Source organism: Lycorma delicatula, chromosome 8 (genome assembly GCF_047948215.1).
Source record: "Lycorma delicatula isolate Av1 chromosome 8, ASM4794821v1, whole genome shotgun sequence".
NCBI classification, from domain to species: domain Eukaryota; kingdom Metazoa; phylum Arthropoda; class Insecta; order Hemiptera; family Fulgoridae; genus Lycorma; species Lycorma delicatula.
In genome coordinates this window covers 20000229-20025531 of record NC_134462.1, presented here as the reverse complement: position 1 = coordinate 20025531, position 25303 = coordinate 20000229, and the positions used below count along the sequence as shown (strand labels likewise).

Genomic DNA, 25303 nt, shown 5'->3' with positions numbered 1-25303 from the left:
TCTTTAATTATACTAGTATAATATACTAGTTATTAATGAAACTAATAGATTTATTTATCGATTCATTTTACGCGTTTCGGATTAATTTATCATTAGGCAATTAGATATCATAGACCCAACTGATTTTAAGGAACTATTTTAAAAGCGATTTGTTTAAAAAGTTATAGTAATAAATAATTCCAAGTGTGTGCACGGCATACTTAGATTAAAATGTAACAACCTGCAATTTTATTATCTTTCTATCCTCTCCGTTTTTCTTTTTATGTTTATTATTACATAAAATATTGAATTTCTGGTTATATTAATTTTATCACTTAATAAATTTTTATTATCAGTTTTCATCGCTTTATAAATCTCACACTGTGCATAGATATTTATAATTTATTACCTTCAGATATAGAAGGTATTTTTGTTAAATCATTTTACGTTACTGTGTGGTTGTAAAAGTTATTGAGTAGAAAAAGGTCTCAAAAAAAAAAATTACAATTTAATTTTCACTTCATCAATTGCAAACAACAAAATTTATTAAAATAAAACAAATTTGCAGAACCAAAATCTCGTTGAAAAATTTTTATTTAAAATTGAAAGTTGGTTAAATATTTTCCATTGTAAATTTATAAATATTTTATCCACATTTACATTTATCTGCAACATATATGTAGAATTTATTTACTGCCAAAATATTTGTCGCAATGCGACTCTTTCATGTAAACTTGTTTATAATCAGAATACTAGAATATCAACATCTCTGTTACATAAAACGCATAAAATAAATTCCATATTTAATAATTCTACCAACCCTGGAATATTTAAGAATTTACACGTGAAATTTCACCGCATTCAGATAGCTGGTCTAGTATTAAATTCTTGGTTAAAATAAAAATTTATTAAATTTTATTTTTTTTAAATTACATTTTTTTATAAATTTATTTTTTTTAACAACCGTTTATATTACGTTAAAATCATACTAGATAAATAATGGAATGGAATGGAATGCAAAATTGGCAGGAGTTTATATATTCTCCCTACGGATCGCAGAACCTGGACAGAGTCCCTTGCTGCTGGATGATTCTATCGGGCGTGCTTTTAAGGTTTATTTTAAATGACGGGTCTAATTTTTCAAGTTTTGTCTTATTTAGTATTTTGTGTTTTAAGGACGGATTTAATTGCATTCCAATCCGTTGTTAAACCAGCGTTATCGAACCCATTTTATGGGCCGACCGCGGAAGGCTACGCTTATGAAGCCTGTCCTCTCGACGTAATTCCCCTTCAGACCGTCCACTGAAGTCCTTTCGGTATTAACGCTTCATAGGCTAGCAGGAATACGCCACAACGGTGCATTAACTATATGGAGGGAGCAATGCGCCCCCTTCTCCGGAGGAGTCGCAATTGCTGGTTTAAGTTAATTTACATGCAAGTTTTAAAGGAGAGGTTAGGTAGAAGTTCTTCATCCACTTCTGTAATGGCTGCCTTTCAGAACGCATCTCTGCTGGGCTCTTTTCCAGACTCCAGTCCGTGATGTTGGGACGAGTAGATAAATAAGAAATGTTCGTAATATTTATTGAAAACTTGGTACACGCTAAGGCTATTATAATTTTAAAATAAAGTATGTTATCTGAAATGAATGTTAGGTCTAACGTTTATACCTCACCTCAACGTTTTTATGGCATATAGTGCCATAAAAACCTCCTCTATGAATCATGAGACCTTGCCGTTGGTGAGGGGGCTTGAGTGCTCAGGGATACAGAGTAGCTGGACCGAAGGTGCAACCATATCGGAGAGGTATCTGTTGAGAGCCAGACTAAGGAATGATTCCTGAAAGAGGGCAGCAGCTCTTTCAGTAGTTGTTAGGGGCGTGAGTCACAATGACTTAAACGGCCGTATCAACATCACTCAGTCCTCTGAGTACTGCGCAGCTGAAAGCAATGGAAAACTACAGCTGCTTTTTTTCCAAGAAAATGTGGCTCTCTGCATTTTCACATAGCAACAATGGAGGCGCCTTCCTTGGTAAAATATTCCGGAGGTAAAATAGTCCCCCGTTCGGATCTCCGGGTGGGGACTACTAAGGAAGGGGTCACCAGAAAATTAAAAAATAACATTCTACGAGTCGGAGCGTGGAATGTTAGAAGCTTAAAAAAGGTTGGTAGGCTAGAAAATTTAAAAAGGGAAATGGATAGGGTGAATGTGGATATAGTAGGAATTAGTGAGGTTCGGTGGGAAGAGGAAGGCGACTTTTGGTCAGGTGATTTTAGAGTAATTAACTCAGCGTCAAATAATGGGCAGGCAGGAGTAGGTTTCGTGATGAACAAGAAGATAGGGAGGAGAGTGGAGTATTTCAAAACGCATAGCGATAGAATCATTGTAATAAGGATAAAATCAAAACCTAAACCGACAACGATTGTTAACGTTTATATGCCTACAAGCGCCCATGATGATGATGAGGTAGAGTGTGTATACGAAGAGATTGATGAAGCAATTAAACACGTAAAGGGAGATGAAAATTTAATAATAGTTGGAGATTGGAATGCAAGCATTGGAAAAGGCAAGGAAGGAAATATAGTGGGTGAATATGGGCTGGGCAAAAGGAATGAAAGAGGGGACCGACTTATAGAATTTTGCACGAAGTATAATTTAGTAATTGCCAACACCCAATTTAAAAATCATAATAGAAGAATATACACTTGGAAAAAGCCAGGCGATACTGGAAGGTATCAGATAGATTATATCATGGTTAAGCAAAGATTTAGAAATCAACTCGTTGACTGCAAAACTTACCCTGGAGCAGACATTGATAGCGACCATAATTTGGTGATAATGAAATGTAGATTGGGGTTTAAAAACCTGAAGAAAAGTTGTCAGATGAATCGGTGGAATTTAGAGAAGCTTGAGGAAGAGGAGGTAAAGAAGATTTTTGAGGAGGACATCGCAAGAGGTCTGAGTAAAAAAGATATGGTAGAAAATGTAGAAGAAGAATGGGAGAATGTTAAAAAGGAAATTCTTAAATCAGCTGAAGCAAACTTAGGCGGAATAAAGAGAACTGGTAGAAAACCTTGGGTTTCAGACGATATATTGCAGCTGATGGATGAACGTAGAAAATATAAGAATGCTAATGATGAAGAAAGTAAAAGGAACTATCGGCAATTAAGAAATGCTATAAATAGGAAATGCAAACTGGCGAAAGAAGAGTGGATTAAAGAAAAGTGTTCAGAAGTGGAAAGAGAAATGAACATTGGTAAAATTGACGGAGCATACAGGAAAGTTAAGGAAAATTTTGGGGTACATAAATTAAAATCTAATAATGTGTTAAACAAAGATGGTACACCAATATATAATACGAAAGGTAAAGTCGATAGATGGGTGGAATATATTGAAGAGTTATACGGAGGAAATGAATTAGAAAATGGTGTTATAGAGGAAGTTGAGGAGGATGAAATGGGAGAAACAATACTGAGATCTGAATTTAAGAGAGCATTAAAAGATTTAAATGGCAGAAAGGCTCCTGGAATAGACGGAATACCTGTAGAATTACTGCGCAGTGCAGGTGAGGAAGCGATTGATAGATTATACAAACTGGTGTGTAATATTTATGAAAAAGGGGAATTTCCGTCAGACTTCAAAAAAAGTGTTATAGTTATGATACCAAAGAAAGCAGGGGCAGATAAATGTGAAGAATACAGAACAATTAGTTTAACTAGTCATGCATCAAAAATCTTAACTAGAATTTTATACAGAAGAATTGAGAGGAGAGTGGAAGAAGTGTTAGGAGAAGACCAATTTGGTTTCAGGAAAAGTGTAGGGACAAGGGAAGCAATTTTAGGCCTCAGATTAATAGTAGAAGGAAGATTAAAGAAAAACAAACCAACATACTTGGCGTTTATAGACCTAGAAAAGGCTTTCGATAACGTAGATTGGAATAAAATGTTCAGCATTTTAAAAAAATTAGGGTTCAAATACAGAGATAGAAGAACAATTGCTAACATGTACAGGAACCAAACAGCAACAATAACAATTGAAGAACATAAGAAAGAAGCCCTAATAAGAAAGGGAGTCCGACAAGGATGTTCCCTATCTCCGTTACTTTTTAATCTTTACATGGAACTAGCAGTTAATGATATTAAAGAACAATTTAGATTCGGAGTAACAGTACAAGGTGAAAAGATAAAGATGCTACGATTTGCTGATGATATAGTAATTCTAGCCGAGAGTAAAAAGGATTTAGAAGAAACAATGAATGGCATAGATGAAGTCCTACGCAAGAACTATCGCATGAAAATAAACAAGAACAAAACAAAAGTAATGAAATGTAGTAGAAATAACAAAGATGGAACCCTGAATGTGAAAATAGGAGGAGAAAAGATTATGGAGGTAGAAGAATTTTGTTATTTGGGAAGTAAAATTACTAAAGATGGACGAAGCAGGAGCGATATAAAATGCCGAATAGCACAAGCTAAACGAGCCTTCAGTAAGAAATATAATTTGTTTACATCAAAAATGAATTTAAATGTCAGGAAAAGATTTTTGAAAGTGTATGTTTGGAGTGTCGCTTTATATGGAAGTGAAACTTGGACAATCGGAGTATCTGAGAAGAAAAGATTAGAAGCTTTTGAAATGTGGTGCTATAGGAGAATGTTAAAAATCGGATGGGTGGATAAAGTGACAAATGAAGAGGTATTGCGGCAAATAGATGAAGAAAGAAGCATTTGGAAGAATATAGTTAAAAGAAGAGACAGACTTATAGGCCACATACTAAGGCATCCTGGAATAGTCGCTTTAATATTGGAAGGACAGGTAGAAGGGAAAAATTGTGTAGGCAGGCCACGTTTGGAGTATGTAAAACAAATTGTTGGGGATGTAGGATGTAGAGGGTATACTGAAATGAAACGACTAGCACTAGATAGGGAATCTTGGAGAGCTGCATCAAACCAGTCAAATGACTGAAGACAAAAAAAAAAAAAAAAAAAAAAATAGTATCCAATCAGAAATAACCTAAATCAGAAAAATTAGTTTTCTGATGTTAATCGGTAAATCTAAAAGTTTTTCAAATAAAAATATACCTAATGAGATTTGATTGATTTTTCATGTTACAATCTTAAGTTTTGTTTAAAAGTTTTTGTATTAATAATTTAAATCCTATCTACGACAGAAGTTTGAAACGTAGACATAAATATTAAAATTAGGTTGGAAATTAAAAAACAGTTACACAAAGTTAGTTGTATTTTATAAAGACGGTCCAATTGCATGGCCACCTTGCTCCTCAGATTTGACCGGCAAAACGTTTTCTTGTGGTGTTTCATTAAAGATCGGGTTTATGTACCACCTTTCCCTGCTGATCTTATTGAGTTAAGATTTCGAATTAACGCCGCAGCTGCACAGATAACGCCGACTTGCTGACTACTTTCTGGATTGAAATCGACTTCAGGTGGGAGGTATGTCGCATTGAAAAATGGAAGCCGTATTGAACCAAAGTAAATGTTGGGTGACAAAGTTGATATGTTTTTCTATGAAATCAGACCTCAACCGAATCTCTAAGTTATCTCAATAAATTTTTAAAGTTGTAAAGTCCTTTTCAAATCGCCCTGTATTCAAACTAAATCTTGTTTCTAGCAATAAATTCGTGCCATTAATCATTTCTTTTAACTCGTATTTCATTACTGCTAAAAGAACAAATCTTACAGAATCTTAATATTATTTTTCTTTTTTAGGATAATTACTCTACTCTTTAACTTTTAAATATATTTCAATACTGCTTCTTTGTTCAGGTTGAAAAGGAACGGGTTAACATCTACGTTCTTCTGTCACTCCGTTCTGAATCAGTGCCTGGTATTTCCTTAACGTCTGCTCTTATAATTACTACTTTATTATTTTACAAATAAAATTATGATTTTATTTTACAAATAACTCTTCTCTCCTTACATTTAAATTCGAATTTTATTTTAAATTTAAAATATTGTATTACGTTGTTTACGTTATACTTTTTTTTTTTTTTTAACCTCCGGTGCCGCAGTTAAGCATTACTGTACAGAGGATGAGATGAATGATTTGTAGCGTGTGTGAAAACTGCCATGCCTGACCGGTATTCGAACCCGGGACCTCCGGGTTTACGTTATACTCTGTATAAATAAACTAACGTAAAATACTCGTTGACATAACTTAACAATAACTATTGTTTTAATTTTCTAAAATAAATTCCTATTAACATCTAATATAATTTTAATTAATAAGAAAGACAATGAATCATTGAAAATAAAAATAAAAAAAACTGTTACTCGTCTTTTAAATTTTAAATCACTTTAAAAATGTAATTTACATTTCAATGAATAATATCTATAAATCAATCGTTGTCAGTTAGAAATTGAAGTCAGCAATAACATTACATTCATTTTTTTATACCGTATGGTTATACAAAATTGACTTTCGATCCTTTGTGTAATAGAAAATTGTTTTCTATTATTTAAACACATTTACCACACAATTCATATTTACATAAATCATACAATTGGTTTTGATTGAAATGTCAATGTTTCGTCTGTAAAATCATGATAAAATTTAAGAGAAATTGTTGATCCTAAGTTATTTTTATTTATGATTTAATAGATTCCAAAACAAATCATAAATTGAAAAGTTAATGCTTTGTTTTGACGTACCTTTTATTTTGATATAGTACCGCAACTTTTCGGTCATTTTAAATATTCGTAATAATTTGAATGAAAATTACATACTCTTATTATTATAGAACGTTTTAACATAAAGTATTAATTAATATTTTTTTAATATTATTTATTGATAGTTTTCGTTAATAAATATATTTTTATTTATTTATTTTTTATAGAAATATAGTTTATTTGTCAATGCTTTCTACAACATATTATGATTACTATAAAAATCAATTTATCAAAAAATATGTACCTTGAAACCTAGATGGAAAATGTTTACAAAGGAAATAATAAATTAAAAAATAATCTTCTACTAAAAGCACAGATGCTTACAAAATTCAGATAATGATTCTAAATATCTAACAAAGAAAAATATTATTATTATTATATTATTATTATTATTTGTACTAAATAAATACACTGTACTATTTCATTGCTTTTCATTTATAAAGGAAGAGATGACAGCAGATTTTATACGTAAAAAAATAACATAAAAGTAACAGAAAATGAAGAATTTTTAGAATATATATTCAATGGACATAATATTATTTATTTGTTAAATAGAATAATTTTCCGAAGTTTGGGTTAAATTTTCCCTAACACTATATAATTGTGTTGTGTGTGTATTTTTGTGAGTTTATAAAAATACATATTTATTTATTTGTACAAAATCATTGTTTATGTTTGTATAAATATTTATTTATATTGTTATTTAAATTTGCGTTCTCTCTCACTCTCTCTCTCTCACTCACTCACTCACCAACAACCTGGGTTATTAAATAAAGGGAGCCTTAAAAATTCTTAGAACCTACACACAAGCATCAAGTTTAAATTCGCTCACACTACTGTGACTCGCAGCAAAAGCGCGCATGAAAAATATAACAATACTCAAATATCAATACGTAACCTCAAAATGAGGTTACGGTATTTCTGTTTTTTTTATGTTTAGCCTCCGGAACCACCGTAAGGTATTACTTCAGAGGATGAATGAGGATGATAGATATGAATGAAAATGAATTGCAGTCTTGCACAGTATCAGGTCGACCATTCCTGAGATGTGTGGTTAATTGAAAACCCAACCACCAAAGAACACCGGTATCCACGATGCAATATTCAAATCCATATAAAAGTAACTACCTTTACTAGAATTTGAACCTTAGAACTCTCGACTTTGAAATCAGCTGATTTGCTGTGACAAAATCATCACTTGATCAATCCGATGGGCTAAGGTTATATTATCTGCTGTCGACTTTAAATTGAGCGTAATTGAAGAACGATTCAACTTACGTTTTTCAAACCATTACCTGCACAACTTCAGATTTACTGCTACAGCATATCTAAATTTCAGTGAAATTGTTTTAATAGTTTTGGAGATTTTTGTGCCGCAAAATTTTTGTAGTGAATATTATTTTCGAGACACAAAATTTTTTCATGAATGGTATTTTCTTAATCCTCATATCTCAAAACGAAAAAAAAATCACTTTTACTACCGAATACCACCATGCGACCAAAAAATTCTCAAATTGACGTAGTGTTCGTTGTTGTCAACTGTCCTGCTACACAGGAACTACCCAATAATCTTCATCATATTTTCAGATTCAAAACTTCAGATAGATTACTACAGCATATCTAAATCTCAGTGAAATTAATTTATTAGTCTTGGTAATTTTTGAACCATAGATTTTATACGTAAGTATATAGACTAGCTATATATATATATATACGAGTATTTATATTACCAGAATAGTATTATGTTACCTAGTCGGGCTAGTGAAGTGAGCCTACCGTCAACCTGGACTCCCAGGGCTCAGGTAAACACCGGAGCCGACCGAAGGGCTTCATAGGGCCAATCCGGGGACACAAGGCTTACCCCAGGGTCACATAGCTCGCTTCGCTCACCCTTCCTGTCCTCTCCATGGACCTTCACAATGTTCCTTATTTTCATGGTTGTGATAATAATACTGATAAATAACATACTATTCAAGCTTTATAAAAATATGAAAAATAAACTAAGGCAGAATAGTTATAATTATGGTAACTAAATTACACACACCCTTTGACCACGTAAAATTCATAATTTATTTATGTTGCCTTGGTGACAGAAATATAATCCTGATATAAAATCTTTTTTTCTTTAATAAATAGTTTTAATTCAAAACTTCACCCCCAAGGGAAGTGTAGGGCCTCGTTCTACAACTTAAAATCTTCTATGTATAACACAAACGTATCTAGATTAAATTTGAAAGCAATCGGTCGGTTGGTTCTGGCATGATGCGATAACAAACAGACAGACAAATTTTTGGTTTTATATGTAAGATAGGAAATTACATTTTAAGTAAATTGTATTTTCGTATTTCCTCATATTTCAAAATGTAAAAAAAAAATCAATTTCAAACCTCAAACCTAGCGTGTGACTGACAGTAATACCGTACTTTTCTTGAAAGTCAGTAAAAACGTTTGACCGTAAAGTATATGACTGAAATTTAGCAAATGCTCTTAGCTGGAAACCCTAGAGTAGTTTTAACGTCTAAACTTGGAAATAAGAGTAAATATTACACCGAGGCCACAAACGAATCGCCAAATTTTTCTATAAGAATGCCCCATATCACTAGACCCCAGTGGACCCTCATTGGAGGAGGCTCAACTAAAGGGAAAAGAGAATATTAAGCCGATCCTGCCCCAGTCCTTATTCAAAATCTTATCGATCCATCTCAGGATTACATTCAATAAAAACAATAAAAAAAAGATTCGTTGAAATCGGTGCATCCGATCTTGTATAAACTGTGCACAATGTTGAAAAAAATTACGACGTTTATTTATTCTCTAATACTGTCTAGATACCGTTCGAAATGACTGTGGGACCACCGTATAACAAATCAGAAAATCGGGAAAATCCGTCAAGTCGTTTCTGATAAATTATCATACGTATGTGGAAGTTTAGGTAAACGTATAAAATAATTTAAATAATGACAAAGGTAACTGACAGCAGATCCTTAATTAAAATAATTTATAGTAAGTAAACAAACAGACTAATACATATCATGGAAGAAGTAAAGTTGTTTAAAACTTACAAAAAAAGAGAGATCACAGAAGATTAAAAATGATAAATGATCAAAAATAAAAGAGGAATTATCGTGTAATCAGAATTTTAACTTGTAATAGTGGAGCATGGATAGGGACACTGTACAAAGCAGTGACTAAGGGAAAATAATCATATCATGATGGTGAAATTAAAATAGTTTTATTTAATCTAAAAATAATAACGGTTAATAGAAAAAATCATCAATCTCTCTAACGCCATTAAATTCTATTATCCAAACACAATTTGGATGCTATTTCAAATTTTTACTTATTTATTTTTTTTAAGTAGTGCCTGTGAGTTTTAGTCGTTTTATGTCACGTTCTACGTACACATAGTGAAAGGTTAGACTTATAACCTTAACAAAAAAAAAAGACTCGTAATTCTATAAATAAATCAGTTTGGTAATACTGTGGATTTTTCTTTTTTACCGTAGTCTGTAATATTTCCAGTTCATCTACCTCTTTTATACATTATGGGCTTTTACGCTTATTACTTTGATGATAAATTTTAATTAACTTCAGTGCTCAATATTGAAGAAATATTTTTATATTACTTTTAAAATTTATTTTTAATTAATTTGCAGTTGACATAGATGAAAAATAATTAATAATTGATTTTTATGAAAAAGAAATAACTGTTTATAAAAAAAAAAACGATTTTGTTTTTAATTATGAATTAATTATTACGAAATTATTGACAGATTTTTTTTTTGATGTTTGGGTTCGATACCAGACCCAAATCATTATGCAGTTGACATGATAAGAGATATAAATTGTTTACAAAAATGACGTAGCCATATTAAAAAAAAAACCCCTTTCGGCACGCCGGAAGGCGGAAGTAGATTTTACCAGTGCTAAGTAGGGGATAAAAAAGATTTCCACCTTAAAGTTAAGAAAAACTTCAGATTTACTCAATGCAACAATGGTTGCATGTAAAAACTTTTCACATGTTTAGCATACGACAAGCCCCATCTTCTTATAATTCCAGCAATATTTTGGTCTCCCTTGCCGTTAGAATTGGTCATATCAAAAATTGTTTCAGACAAAGGTTTTAGGTAATGTTTAAAAGATTAACGACCACTTTAAACCGATTAAATACTGTGCTTATTAAGGGAGATATGATTTTTTTTTATCTTCAAAACTCCATTTTTGTCACCTCCTGGGGCAATGGTTAGTGATATCAAAAAACTTTACTTACATAAGTTTTAGACCCTTATCTAAAAAATAGTAGGAACTTTAAACGAATTCAATATTTTACTTAATAAGAAAATTATAGCGATAATTTTTTTTTTTCGAAAAAGCCCCCCATTTTCACTCTTATGGTCCGGTTTTGGTCTTTAACGAACTCGACCGAGATTTTGGATGGTATATTTTATGCATCAATTTGAAGGTGATTCGCGCAAAATTACGCCAGTTCTCGTGTTCACAAGTGAACTATATATAAAGTGAGATATATATATATATATATATAAATAAATATATATATAAACGTTTGAACTGAAAGTGGTTTTGGGGTCTAGGGGATGTGAAACGCGAAGATATGTCGAAATTTTTTGGAAGTCAAATCATGGTACCCATTACAATAGGTAGCTTTCTTATGAAATCTATCTAACATGGTAGAATTATTCATAAAAATGAAGATTGAACTTTTTCATAACCTTCTTCACACAGCCGAGTATTTGAATTGTATATAATCATATAAAGAACTTTGAAACGTGTGTGAGTCAAACTAAAAACAATATGTTCATTCCGTTCAATATAATTACTTTCAAAGAAAATAAATCTGATCTGTGCCACCTTAGATATCTTACATTCGTTACAATTATAAGAAAGATGAGTATAAATTTATTAATTTTATTTAAGTATATTAGATTGGTTGTACGGATAATTTATTCCATATCCCATATCGGGTATTCCATATTATCCATATCGGATAATTTATTTTTTCCAGATATCAAATTATCCTGACTGCTTAGATCCGAACTAGGCGATTTAAAAAGAAATTAATTCACTGTTTAAAAAAAAAAAATTATTCAAATAAAACTTTGCTTTAACAGGAAAAATATTTTTATCTAGTTTTGTTTTTACTTGGGTTTTAAATACGCTTTTTTATAATTCGAATACCTCTTTGAGTTTTAAGTATTCTTTTATGTTGTTTTTTTGTTTTGACTGATGAATTAATTCACCACAGAAGCTTGCAAAGAAGTTTATATGGGAATATGAAAACGGAAGTTTTTAATATGTGAAAAATACCATGCCCGCCCGGGATTTGAAATCGGGAAAAGGAACGTCCTGCCACAGGATGAAAGCCCGAAACGCTACCAGTCCGCTATAGAGATCGGCATGTTCGTTCTGTAAAATGTATTCTACTGAAATACATTTATTTTTTTTATATTTCGTCTGTTTATTAAGAGTGATACCCAACACACACAAAAATGATATATACAATATATGATAAACCTTTTATAATTTTCCCGTTATCCATAACTCTGATTGCAGAGTTCAATCCGGATAATTGGCGTTCCATTCTATTTCTAATATTAAATATTTTCTTTCAGAGGGTAGTAGCTTAATAAGATTTCAGTCTTCTTGTTCAAAGGGATCGTGAGTAGCAAAAAACAACATTTATTTCGGTTTTTTTAAGGAATATTTCATTGTAATTATATTAATAAAAGGGTTTGATTGATTTTTTAAATATTCTACAGTATCTGCCGCTTACCTTTGATCAACTAAGATCCGTAGACAGATAGGTACATCCTTTGTTCATAAAGTGAGCGAACCTATAACTTTATATATCTATGAATCCTTAGTAAGTAATATCTTATTAATTAAATGTAACAACAGAATGATAGCTGGTTAACGGAATCGACAAATCATTAGTGTAAAAATATAATTTGCCCTAACATTGTCTACATCAAGTAAAATAATACAAGTATTAACGCTACATTCTAACGTGCATAAGAAAAATAAAAGAGCTGAAAAAAAAATTTGTACATTTATGGAAGGTTTATGAAATTGGGTGAAAAACACTCAAAAAAGAGAATACATTTTTTTACATCGTGTAGGAATACATTCATTGTGTGTCAAGTTTTAATAAGTAAAATATGGTGTTCTATTATTCAAATTATATTATGTGTATTATATCTGTTGAATTTTTTCTTTTCATATATTAACTACTACAAAAAATATATATATACATATCTTTGGAGTAATGTAATAAATAGATATTCAAAGTAAATATACTACGTACAATAAGTTGTAGTAGTTTGTAATATTGTTTTACAAGATGGTCAATAATGATATTAATCTGAAATTTAAACTTTCTCCAGCGAACCAAATTGTATAAAAAAAATTTAATAGACTTATTTTAAAGCGTTTTCAGTCACCTATATGACTATCTTCAATAGTTAATGCTACTATTACTTTCTTGTACGAAGGAAAGGAAGTACTGTAATCGAATAAAAATTTCGGTTTTAAGATTTCAACGGAAATATCCATATTGACCATCCCTGAATTCATTTTGACTATTTTCGGCGTGACGTATGTACGTATGTATGTATGTATGTAATCGTATCTAGCATAACTAAAAAACGATTAGCTATAGAAAGTTGAAATTTTGAATTTAGGACTGTTGAAACATCTAGTTGTGCACCTCACCTTTTGATTGCAATTGACTAGATCAAAAGTGTCCAAAAAAGCCTAAAATGAAAAACATTTGAATTTTGGACTCTTTCTTAATTGCAGTAATAAACCCGCATTGAGAGATTTTCAACGATATGTCATAAGTTGTACGTATTTTCATTGGTGCCAGAGTTACAGTCAAATGAAATATTTGGATCTTACAAGGGTAAGGCACATCGCATCGGTTTGAATCAGACTTCATTTCCTTTTTATTTTTTTAACGTTTTTTTAATTTAAATGTATTGATTTATCAATAATTATTAATATCTGATTGCAAAAAAGGTTTTACAATAAATAATTCAGTAATAACAATCAAAAAAATATGGATAAATATAAGAAAATTGTATTTTGGACTTTTTTTTAACTGCAGTAGTAAGCCTTCATTAAGAACTTTTCAACGATATTTCATAAGCGGTACTTATTTTTATTGGTTCCAGAGTTATAGCCAAATAAAATTTTAATTAATTAAATATTTGGATCTTACATGGAAAGGACATCGGTTCGAATCTGACTTGAAATTTTTTTTACCTTTTTTTTTTTTAATTTAAATATATTGATTTATTAATAATTGTTATACTCTGATTGTAAAAAAAATTAGAAATTATTAGTGAAATAAACTTTTCATTTTAATTTAAAAATGTTTAAAGAGGTTAATAAATCAATGCACTTAAATTTAAAAAAAAAAAGTTAAAAAAAAAGATATATGTATATGAAGTCGGATTCGAACCAATGTGTGCAAGGTTACGGATCCGACACGTTCTCACTTACACCACATAACTACTTGAGCGATGTGAAACAAAATTAATATACGAGGTAAACTAATATAAAATGCTGATACGGACACAAAAAAAAAGAAGTGATTCAATGTGGTATTCCCCACAATGCAGTTATATAACTATCCACTTTATTAAACAATTGAAGGATCGTTTCTCACTTTCAAATTAAATAAGTTTAAATTAGGTGCAGAAAAAAAAAGTGTATATATAATTTAATAGGCGTACAAGAAAGTCATGTGGTGTTCACATCAGATTTTTGCAAACATTGGTTATCAGCTGATGTAATATTGGCAGACTAGTATTTAGAATTTACAAGATAAATTTATGTGCACGTTCAGATTACGATCAACACTTATATTATTCGTATATGGATAATATTTTTGGTGTTTAAAGACTCCATCAAGTAATGTACTTAGTGCATAGTCTAACTGAAGTTAGATATAGGGAGAGATTTTTGTGAAACATTCGGTGTTAGAAGAAGGCCCGGGGATCGCGCTTAAACGAATCGGTTAATTTTAAAGTGTCGTGGTTGGAAGAGGTCATACGAAGGCGATAGTAAGTTGTGTAAATACACTGATGGAAATTTCTCTTCCATCGATGGCATTATAACGCAGGCCAAACGATGACTGTGTTGTGTTATCAAGTTTAGATGGTCTAAAAATCGACCTTCGGTAAAACTCATCGTTGCTAGGAAAGGAGGAGGTGGTGTGGTGACTGTTACAAGAGGGGTGTCTCCCTCTACTAGGGTCAAAATGGATATCATGGATTTGAATATTCGAGGTGGTTAATAAATCTTGACTTGTTGTGGAGATCTATTTATTGTATCGCTATTTTAAAACTGTGCATGCATTTGACCGATGTAGAACATTGTGCAATATTAAACATTGAATAAATATGTTTATATATGCTAAGAACATTGATTGCTGATTGTTCTTTAATTGTAGTAGTTCTTTTATTCTAGGGGCAGATAAATGTGAAGAATACAGAACAATTAGTTTAACTAGTCATGCATCAAAAATCTTAACTAGAATTTTATACAGAAGAATTGAGAGGAGAGTGGAAGAAGTGTTAGGAGAAGACCAATTTGGTTTCAGGAAAAGTATAGGGACAAGGGAAGCAATTTTAGGCCTCAGATTAATAGTATAAGGAAGATTAAAGAAAAACAAACCAACATACTTGGCGTTTATAGACCTAGAAAAGGCTTTTGATAACGTAGACTGGAATAAAATGTTCAGCATTTTGAAAAAATTAGGGTTCAAATACAGAGATAGAAGAACAATTGCTAACATGTACAGGAACCAAACAGCAACAATAACAATCGAAGAACATAAGAAAGAAGCCCTAATAAGAAAGGGAGTCCGACAAGGATGTTCCCTATCTCCGTTACTTTTTAATCTTTACATGGAACTAGCAGTTAATGATGTTGAAGAACAATTTAGATTCGGAGTAACAGTACAAGGTGAAAAGATAAAGATGCTACGATTTGCTGATGAGAGTAAAAAGGATTTAGAAGAAACAATGAACGGCATAGATGTTGTCCTACGCAAGAACTATCGCATGAAAATAAACAAGAACAAAACAAAAGTAGTGTGTGTGTGTGTGTGTGTGTGTGTATACATATATATATATAATATATAGTTTATATATAATTAATATAATAGTTTAATTAATAAATAGTTTATAATATAATATATATATATATATATATATAGTTTTTTTTTTAGTTTTTTTAAGAGTATATCAAACTTTTTAACCAAATTTTTTATATATTTTGCCTAATTAAAATAAGTAATATCACAAGTAATAACATCAGTTGATAATAGTGTGAAAACTAGCAGTACCAGTAATTTAACAGTAGTTTAAATTAACTACTGAAAGTAATCGTATAGATGACTGAAAATGTTTTGAAATAAATTTATTAATAATATTTTTACTATAAAATTTGCTACGGTTTAAGTTTCAATTTAATTTAAAATCAATTTAAACTAAAAATTCCATAACAAATGTAATTATAAGTAAATAATAGTTTTTATTGCGTTACTTGAAAAATAAAAAAATAAAAAGTATTGTTTTCTCTGAGAACTTAAAAAGGAAGTACGTGAACTGTACACTGTTTGTTTTTGTAACTACCTCAAAATTAATTTTAAAATAATGTTTACAAACCGTATAATTTTTCTCAACATTCTATATACTGTTAAAGAAAAATCCACGTGTTACTTAACTTTTTTTTATTTTTCCGTAATACCTTTATTTTATTATTAATGTAAATATAACGTGGGATTATTTCATTTATTGTTTAAACTGAAGCAAAATTTTACGTTTACCACTGTAACTTTGCATTAGAATGGTGAGACTTTACTGATATGTTAAATTAAATATTTCCACCACAGAGAAATTTGATGTTAGTCTCAAAGTAAACCTGCTCGATAAATTGACTAAACAGTGGTTAAAATTTTTATTTTTTTAACATACTTAAAGTTTACAAATAATTTTTTACAGCGTATTTTAAATGAAAAAAACGTACAATATAAATAATTTATTGTTTTTATATTTAATGATAAATTAAGTAATTCTATAGTCGGGATATGGTAGTACAACACATAGTAAACGTTGCATAAATTTAGTCATGCTTTTAACATCATTTTCCTTTACATCCATTTCCTTTAAAGTTTTTCTTGGCTTAGAGAAGAGGGATTTGATGGAACTTTTAAACAGTTGGATGCTCTTCGTAACAGCAACATGATGTAAGTGGACGTTCACATCCGCACACTACCCATGAATGACGTTAAATTCGGCTTTTCTTCTACTATATAAGTGTACTTTAACATACTAATATAGAAAATGTTTAAAAAAGTCGTTACATAAAAATTTTAACATCAACAATTTTTGTCTATAAACGTATTATTATTTTCTTAACTTTAAAAATTTACAAAACAAAAACAGATTGAGATAAATTTTTGTATTTTCATTAATCGTTTTTTTTTTTTATAATTTCTATTAGTTTTACTCAATCATTTTGATTTCTTTAAGCATTATTTGCAGCGAATATCAATTTAAAATCTGTTCCGCACTCATTCATCCTTTGAAGTAATACCTTACGGTGGTTCTGGAGGCTAAACAGAAAAAGAAAGTCGAATCAGTGTGGAATAATATTTTTGTCTCGATATCATCTCTAAATATTATGATATTTATGTTTCAATTATTTGAAATAACACAATCTTCACATTTCAAGAAAATATTGTGTACACATTTATGATAATTGGTTTAAAACTACGACGTTTATCTCAGGTTGAGGATATTACCTACAGTTTTATGTATGATAACTGCTACTGAAAGTTGAACCTTTAACTAATCATTAATCAGTAAGTTATAATATATCTGCGTGCTTGATATAAACTATTGATGAAAATATGTTTGATTTATAATTCAAATCTATTAAATTTTTGTCTAGTTGTTTTAAATATCCAGTATCGGCTACAATCAGAAAATAAGTTACAATGAATTTGTTTAAGAAAATAACAAAAAATAAATAAAACCAATTTAAGCAAATGAAATTTATTAATCATTACAAAGTTATATTCATGAATATAAAATATTAATTGTTTAAAATTTTCTTTTATTAAACAAGTTAGTAAAGGAAATATGAAAATCAGAGTGGTATATGCAGCAAGGTTCTTTTATCAAAATAAGTTTGATATTAAATGTACATCTATGAATTAGAAAGATAATTTTAAAAATATTTATTTTTGGAGTGTATAGCAATTTATGATACGTAATTATGGCGAAATAAAAACAAGAATAAAAGCATTTGAGATGTAGTTCTATAAAAGTTTGTATTCGATGGATAATAAATTTCGAAATGAACAGATTTTAAGACTAGTAGCAGAAGAAAGAAATCTGGAAGAATTTTGTATAGAGATGAACTACGCCGGTGGACGTGCATTAAACATACAGGTTTACTTAATTTGAAGACGGAGGGGTATCTGCGGGGATGGAGTGGGTGATTATACTATTCTACTGATAAAAAGTTCCCCCTCCATTTTTTTTTTTTTTGAATGGAAGGAAATCGCGGTTATATATTGATCGAAGTAGGTAGAGTCAATAACTTACTGAATTAATTATAAAGAAAAAAAAAACATAAATAGATAAAGTAATAGAAAATCAAATATTTGAAAATACTGAATGAATAAATACTAAACTGGATTAAAAACTTACAACAATATAAATAATTTAATTATGGTCAATGAAAAATTATATTTTAGATTCCTCTTATATTATTATTACTCATATATTACTTTATATTATTACATTATATTACTATTGGTTACTCATATTATTATTAAACACTCGTCGAGAACGTAATATTGTTTCTGTAAAAGATGAATTTTTAAATTTCATTTTAAATAAATTGGAGGGAAAAGTTGTTAAATGATTAGTTAATTTATTAATAAATGATAATGAAAGCATAGTAAGGCTATTCTGGTAAAGCAAAGACTTGTGCTGAGTTAACACGAAAACAATTCTGTTACCTGATTTGAGAGTAGTTATTGGATATTGTTTTTTTTTTCTTTAGTGACGTTTTTCTTTAAGCCTCCGGGACCATCGTTAGGTATTGCTTTATAGGATTAGATGAAATTGCAATTTTTTTAGCGTGTGGGAACATTACGTCAGACCGGGATTCAAACCCGGGACTTCTGGATGAAAGGCCCAGACGCTACCAATCGCGCCACGGAGGCCGGCTTTTAACAAAAATTTCTAATTATTAACTACAAATACAAGGATAAATTAATAGTTAATCCTCTAAATATCGTTTAATATGATTCATAATTATGGGCACCAAGAATGATTAATTTTTAGACAGATCATTATACATAGATATCATTTATCATTAATTAGTTCATTTATAAATAGACGCCTATTTTTTTTTTAAATCGAAGACTCATTCTGACCTTTTCATGGAGCCTCAAAAAGGTAATATGATATTTCTGCGTAGGCGTAATAAATACTTCATAATGATCTTAAATTTAATAATATTTTTAAGGAAAATCTATATAAATAAAAATGTAAATGTTCGTTTGTTCAAAATCTAAAATCTCCGAAAGTTCTTCACCGATTACTTTGAAATTTTGTTACAACGTTAAATTTGAATAAGCGCGTGTTTTTATATACCTACTATTTATATACCTAAGGTTTTACACCTGTGACAGGTAAAAACACGTTTTTTTTTAAAACAGCGCTATCTGTTGAACGTAAAAGCAACTCACGCTATACTAAATATTTTACGATTTCATTTCAATGTTTGCGATATGTGCCCGCTATACACTGAAAAATTATAGGATCGATTTACGTGCGGGGAAAAAGGGAGAAAGAGAAAAATTGAAAAAGGAAAATAGGGATAAATCGGAAAAGGGAATAATTGAAAAAGGTAAAAGGAAACAAGGGGAAAATGGAAAAATAAGAGGTAAACGGGAAAAGAAAATTTTCTAACTATAAGTCTACACGATTCATACTATTGGCGCCATACAATGATTTGACAGCCTATTTTCCTATCTTAAAATAGAAAAGAAATGGGAAAGGAGGAAAAAGAAAAGAGGAAAGCGGGAAAAATGAGGGGAAAAGGGGAAAAAAAGTGGGAAAGTAAATGGAAGTGGGGAGGAAATTGGGATAGGGAAAGGGTGAGATGAGAGGGGGGTGATGGAAATGGGGGAAAGGGAAAAGGGGAAAATGGAGAAAGGGGAAAAAGGAAAGGTTAAATTTTGTGAAGTTCCGTAATATTAATTTTGTTAATATTTTGTCAACCTTTCGATTGTGTTCATTTAATCTATAAATATACTCAAATCTAGCAATAGCGAAGCATTGCCGGGTCTGCTAGTAATAAATAAGTCTTTATTTTGATCGGAACACATAATATATTATATAGATTAAGACATGTAAGATAAATTACAAATATAAAAACACATTATAAAATTAAAATATATTTTTAAAATTTAATACTATTTATACACAAATTATATTAGGCTACCACTCCTCAATGGAGATACCAATTTCCACTGTGGACTGATAGCGTCTCGGCCTTTTATCCGGGAGTCCCGAGCTCAATTCCCGGTCAAGGATGTCACTTTCCAAATGCAAAAAAAAATTCATTTCCATATTCTCACGTAATAAAGCTTCTCAAAGATTCAGTAGTGAATTAATTCAATAATCAGATAAAAACACATGAACAGTTAATTTATTAATTATAATAAATTATTACAAAATAATTCACTATTCAAAAGCCGAATATGAAAATGATTTTCAGCATAGAAAGATCAGGGATTTTATTATTATTATTGAATTGGTATTTTCTAAAAACTCATCAAGAAAGAATGATTATTTCCGTTAAAAATGTTTTAATTGCATTTTAAATAAATTGGTGATTGGTCTTTCGAATGGTTTGGTAATTTATAAAAAGTGTTAACAGAAGCATTATATAAGCACCTTTCTCGTAAGGTGAAGTATTGTGTTGAGTTATACAGAAAGAGTTCCATTTCTGGTGATGAAAGGGTACACTGTTATTTTTTTAAAAATACGTAAACACTATTTTTATAAATGCAAGTATAAGTTAACATAGTTATTTTCTAACTATAGTCTACACGATTTAAACTAATTGGCGCCATACATTGATTTGACAGCCTATTTTTCTATCTTAAAATAGAAAAATTAATTGATTTCGTTTAATTTTAAATAAGACCCTAATAAAGTTGCATTTAGAATTTTCCATTACATTTTCCTTAGAATCTGTTAATAAAAAAATCCGGCAATGAATTGCATAACTTTCCCGGTTACTCTTGTCAAGTTAAATTCAAAAAAAAATTTCGCTGGATATTATTTTAAGGAATTTATTGTTTAACAAAATACGATTGAACATTAAAAATTTTATATTGCAATTTTTTTATTTCATTTTGTTATTTGGACTCCCATAATAAAGGAGAAGCATTCGGGAAAAATTAATTTCTAAGAAAATAATCCCTAAGTGATGATAATTAAAAAAAAATAGCTTTATAAAATCGTTTAAAAAATACTAACATATAGCCATATAAATAAAGTTGTAATTTTTTATTCGAGGTAAAAATTTTTGTATTAAAAATACTAAAGAGGAAGGGCTATAAAAAAAAATAAAGAATTTTAAATTTTAAATGCAATGAGTAACTTAGGAAACGAATTTAAATTTAAAATAAATTAAACAGCGTTTTTAGTTAAAAAAAATTTTTTGTTACCACATAGGAGTGGGATGGCCAAAAGAATTTTATAATGGCATGAAGGCCTATCGATGTAGAAAATATACATGCAAAAGATTTTCATTAATCCTTTTTCTGAAGCAAGATATATCTAAAAAAAATAGAAATACATAGTAGACCTTTTGTTTCAGAGAGGGTGAATAGTAAATAAAAGGTTTTGGTAATTTGTGATCTTGAAAAAAAATCAGATGTGGTCGCCACATGCCTTCCTTGTATACCGATTAAAATGAAAAGTACATAAACTTTTATTTCAGTAATAACTTCTGATATTTTTTCATAATTTTTTTTTATTATTTATTGTAACTTTACGTTACAATCAAAGGTTCTTTAATATATCAAAATATTTAAATTAAAAAAATAGTTAAAAAAAGATGAAGTTGTATTTCAACCAATGCCTTTCCTGTATAAGATCCAAATATTTCATTAATTAAAATTTTATTTGGCTATAAGTCTGCAACCAATGAAAATAAGTACCACTTATGAGATGTCGTTAAAATATCTCAATAAGGGCTTATTACTGCAGTTAAGGAAAAATCCAAAATCCAGATTTTTTTGATTTTGGACTTTTTTGGAAGCTTTTGGTTCAGCTGATTGCGATCAAAAGGGAAGGCGCACAATTAGAAGTTAGATCAGTCCTAAATCCAAAATTTCAAAATCCAACGGCTAATCGTTTTTGAGTTATGCGAGATAGATACCCACATACGTACGTACAGACGTCACAACGAAATTGGTCAAAATGGATTCAGGGATGGTTAAAATGGATAATTCCGTTGAAATCTGAAAACCGAAATTTTTCCCGATTGCAATACATCCTTTACTTTGTACAAGGAAGTAAAAATAGCCAGGTTTCAAATTATTCAAAATCCATTTTAACCCTTTAAATTCAGAATTTCAAAAATCCTTTTTTAATATGCGCTTATAAAAAATGTATATAAATTTTCATCAATTATTCTTCAGTAGTTTTTGCTAGACTTTGATAGACCTGTCAATCAGGACATGTTCTTTTATATATATAAAATCATATAAAAAGTAATATATATAAAATCATCCATCATACAACCTATTATTGGATGTCAGGTTGTTGTTACTGCTTAAATAAATAAAATATTTATATGCATAAATGTGTGTGTGTGTGTGTTCTCGTGAGTGCGTTCGTGTATGTGTGTAATGAATAACATTACGAAGTAACATATCGGATGATTGAAAAGCTACTTTATTAAATCGAAAAAAGTCCAGAACATATAGAAGGAATCTATAAGTATATATTAGAGATTTAACATTTAAATTTAACTTTTAAAATTTTAATTTTAATTTTAAATCTCGTAATACGTAAGATTCAAAATTTTCCCCTCGTTTTATATTGTTTCTCAAATATTTATATTTCCAAAAACAAAACGAAAACCATAAAAAATTGAGATCTAATTCCGTTTAAGTCGATCACGATGAAATCGAGAAATTAAAAATTTATTTTGCTCTTTAAATAATATTTAAGATTTAGATGAGACTTTAATTTTATTTTCAATATATTTTTTTGTGAGAAAAGTAACAGTATTTTAAATACACATGCAGTCTTTTTGCACACTATAATAGTCTGTTTTAACATCTTGTTTAGAAGAGTATATTAAATAAGACTAGAGAAGATTTTCTTGTCAATAAACGTAAGCTAAACCCACAACTGTAATACGTAAATCTTTCATTAAAATTCAATTAAAACTAAACTATCTTATTTGATTTTTAATTTGTTCCTAAAATAAAACCTTTTTATACTTGTGTAAAACAACTACACAGAATTAAGTAATCGATAATGATAAGTCAAAAATGTATTATTTATAATCTAATAATACGTAATTCTTTTTAATTATTGCTTCGTTGTAATATTTTTTTAGTTATTTTTATATATTTTTAACATTTATCTGAAATGTGCTACTACAAATTAAGATATATATTATTTTAGACATTTATTTATAAATAAATACTTTTTACTTTGTATTTACATCAATAAATAATATATTTTATGAATAAAATAAATCGATAGTAATTTGTGTAGTACTGAATTGTTAGTACTTTTCTTTTATTTTCAAATAAATAAAAGAGAAATCTTAATCAACGCACGTGATGCTACAAGTATACAGTTATAACAAAAGAATTCATTTATTTAAAGGTAAATTAAAAAGTATTTATTTAGACTATGTTTTATTTCTATATAAGGAATTATTACAAAGTTACTTACCAGAATTTCGAAGTCTTCCGTGTACAAAAGTTAATATAGCCAGTAATAAAGTTGTATAAAACCTCGGCTCGGCCATCCTTTTCTAAAAATTTCAGACACGAATGTCTACCTCTTTATTCCATTTTTTCTTTTTTTTTACCACGTTTGTATATTCCTTTTAGAGTTCGTTAATATATCCATTCATATTTATTTATCTTATTTGTCACTTTAACAAAATTATGTCTTTTTCCACTTATTATTTTAGAATAAATTTTTATTTTTTTCACATCAAACTTTATAGTTTATTATTGTTTTTATTAATAATAAAATTATAAATATTTTTTAATTTATTTATAATATATAGATATACCTGAAATTTAATTTTTATTATTGTTTAATAATTTTTTTACAGATTTATATTTCTTTGTTTTAAATATTACGTAGATGGAAAAATTAAAAAAAAAGTAATTTGATTTAAATAATTAAACTGGATTAATAAATAATCAAACAAAAAAATGATATCCAAACGTCCAACTAGATTTTGGAAATGTAGGTCAAATGATGAAAAAGTAATATTATTTATTTTAAAATTTTGCAGTGTGCAGCTATATAAAACTCTGTACTGATTTAATTAGTAATATAAAAGATAGAATCGGGTTATGCGTTATATTATATAAGTAAATATTATTTTATAATAATTATAAGTATAGTATACTATACTTACAATTATTATAAAATTATAAGTAAACACTTATAAGGACATAAGTGTATAAGTATATAAATGAAATATACATTTCATCTATTTTACTTTTAGAAATTCTTTATTTTTTAATATTACCATTTACTATAAAAAGCCTAGTTAGATTAAAGAGTTGTACGATTTACTCTTTGTTTATTAACTAATTTATATTCATCAATTATCTAATAGCTAATAACGTAATAAAAAGGCTAATACCTAAATAGTATGATACATCTTTCTGCCTTAAAATAATAATTATTTTTAACCCAATTATGATTATAGGAAGATCGATTTATTAGCTGTTTTTTATCATTTAATTTAAAATGATAACTTAATTTTCTAATATATCTTTATAAAACAAGGAAAAAATCGTTTGATTTTAATAAAAATTAATTTTTCATTAAATTTTTTTAAACAAAAAAAAACTTCAATGAATTTATTTAAGAAAAAACAATATATGTATATATATATATATATTTAAATTTTAATTCATTCTATGATATGGATAAATAAATAGAATTTAAATAATATTATTTAATTTACCAGTATTACGCAATTTTTTCTCCATTTCCTTTTTTACAATCCATAAAATTAAAGAGAAAATACATTTAAAATGAGATTGAACATAATAACAAAAATTTTAAATCAAATTAATGTTTATCAATTTTTTTTAATAATTTTTATTTAACATGTTATTTTACATGTTTTTTAATATATCTTTAAATTTCCATATTATTTATTAAAAGAAATATTTTACATTTATGAAAAATCTGAAAAATTTAACTAAGGACATACATACAGCACACATAATTTTTACTTATACGCGCTAAATATTTTTTTTACAGATAAATGAATCTTGTTTAATGATTAAATGCGGGTATTATTTA

General features: G+C 28.9%; 1 protein-coding gene across 1 annotated transcript in view; it reads right to left on the bottom strand.

Moving 5' to 3' along the window:
* The window catches only part of LOC142329143 (locomotion-related protein Hikaru genki-like), a 705478-nt gene extending 681569 nt beyond the window's left edge, over nt 1-23909 (bottom strand). Inside the window, exon 1 of the mRNA XM_075373481.1 lies at nt 23699-23909. Coding sequence (XP_075229596.1) covers nt 23699-23774 — 76 coding nt within the window. The 5' untranslated portion in view covers nt 23775-23909. The remainder of the gene's footprint in view (nt 1-23698) is intronic.
* Between the last annotated feature and the right edge of the window lie 1394 nt (nt 23910-25303).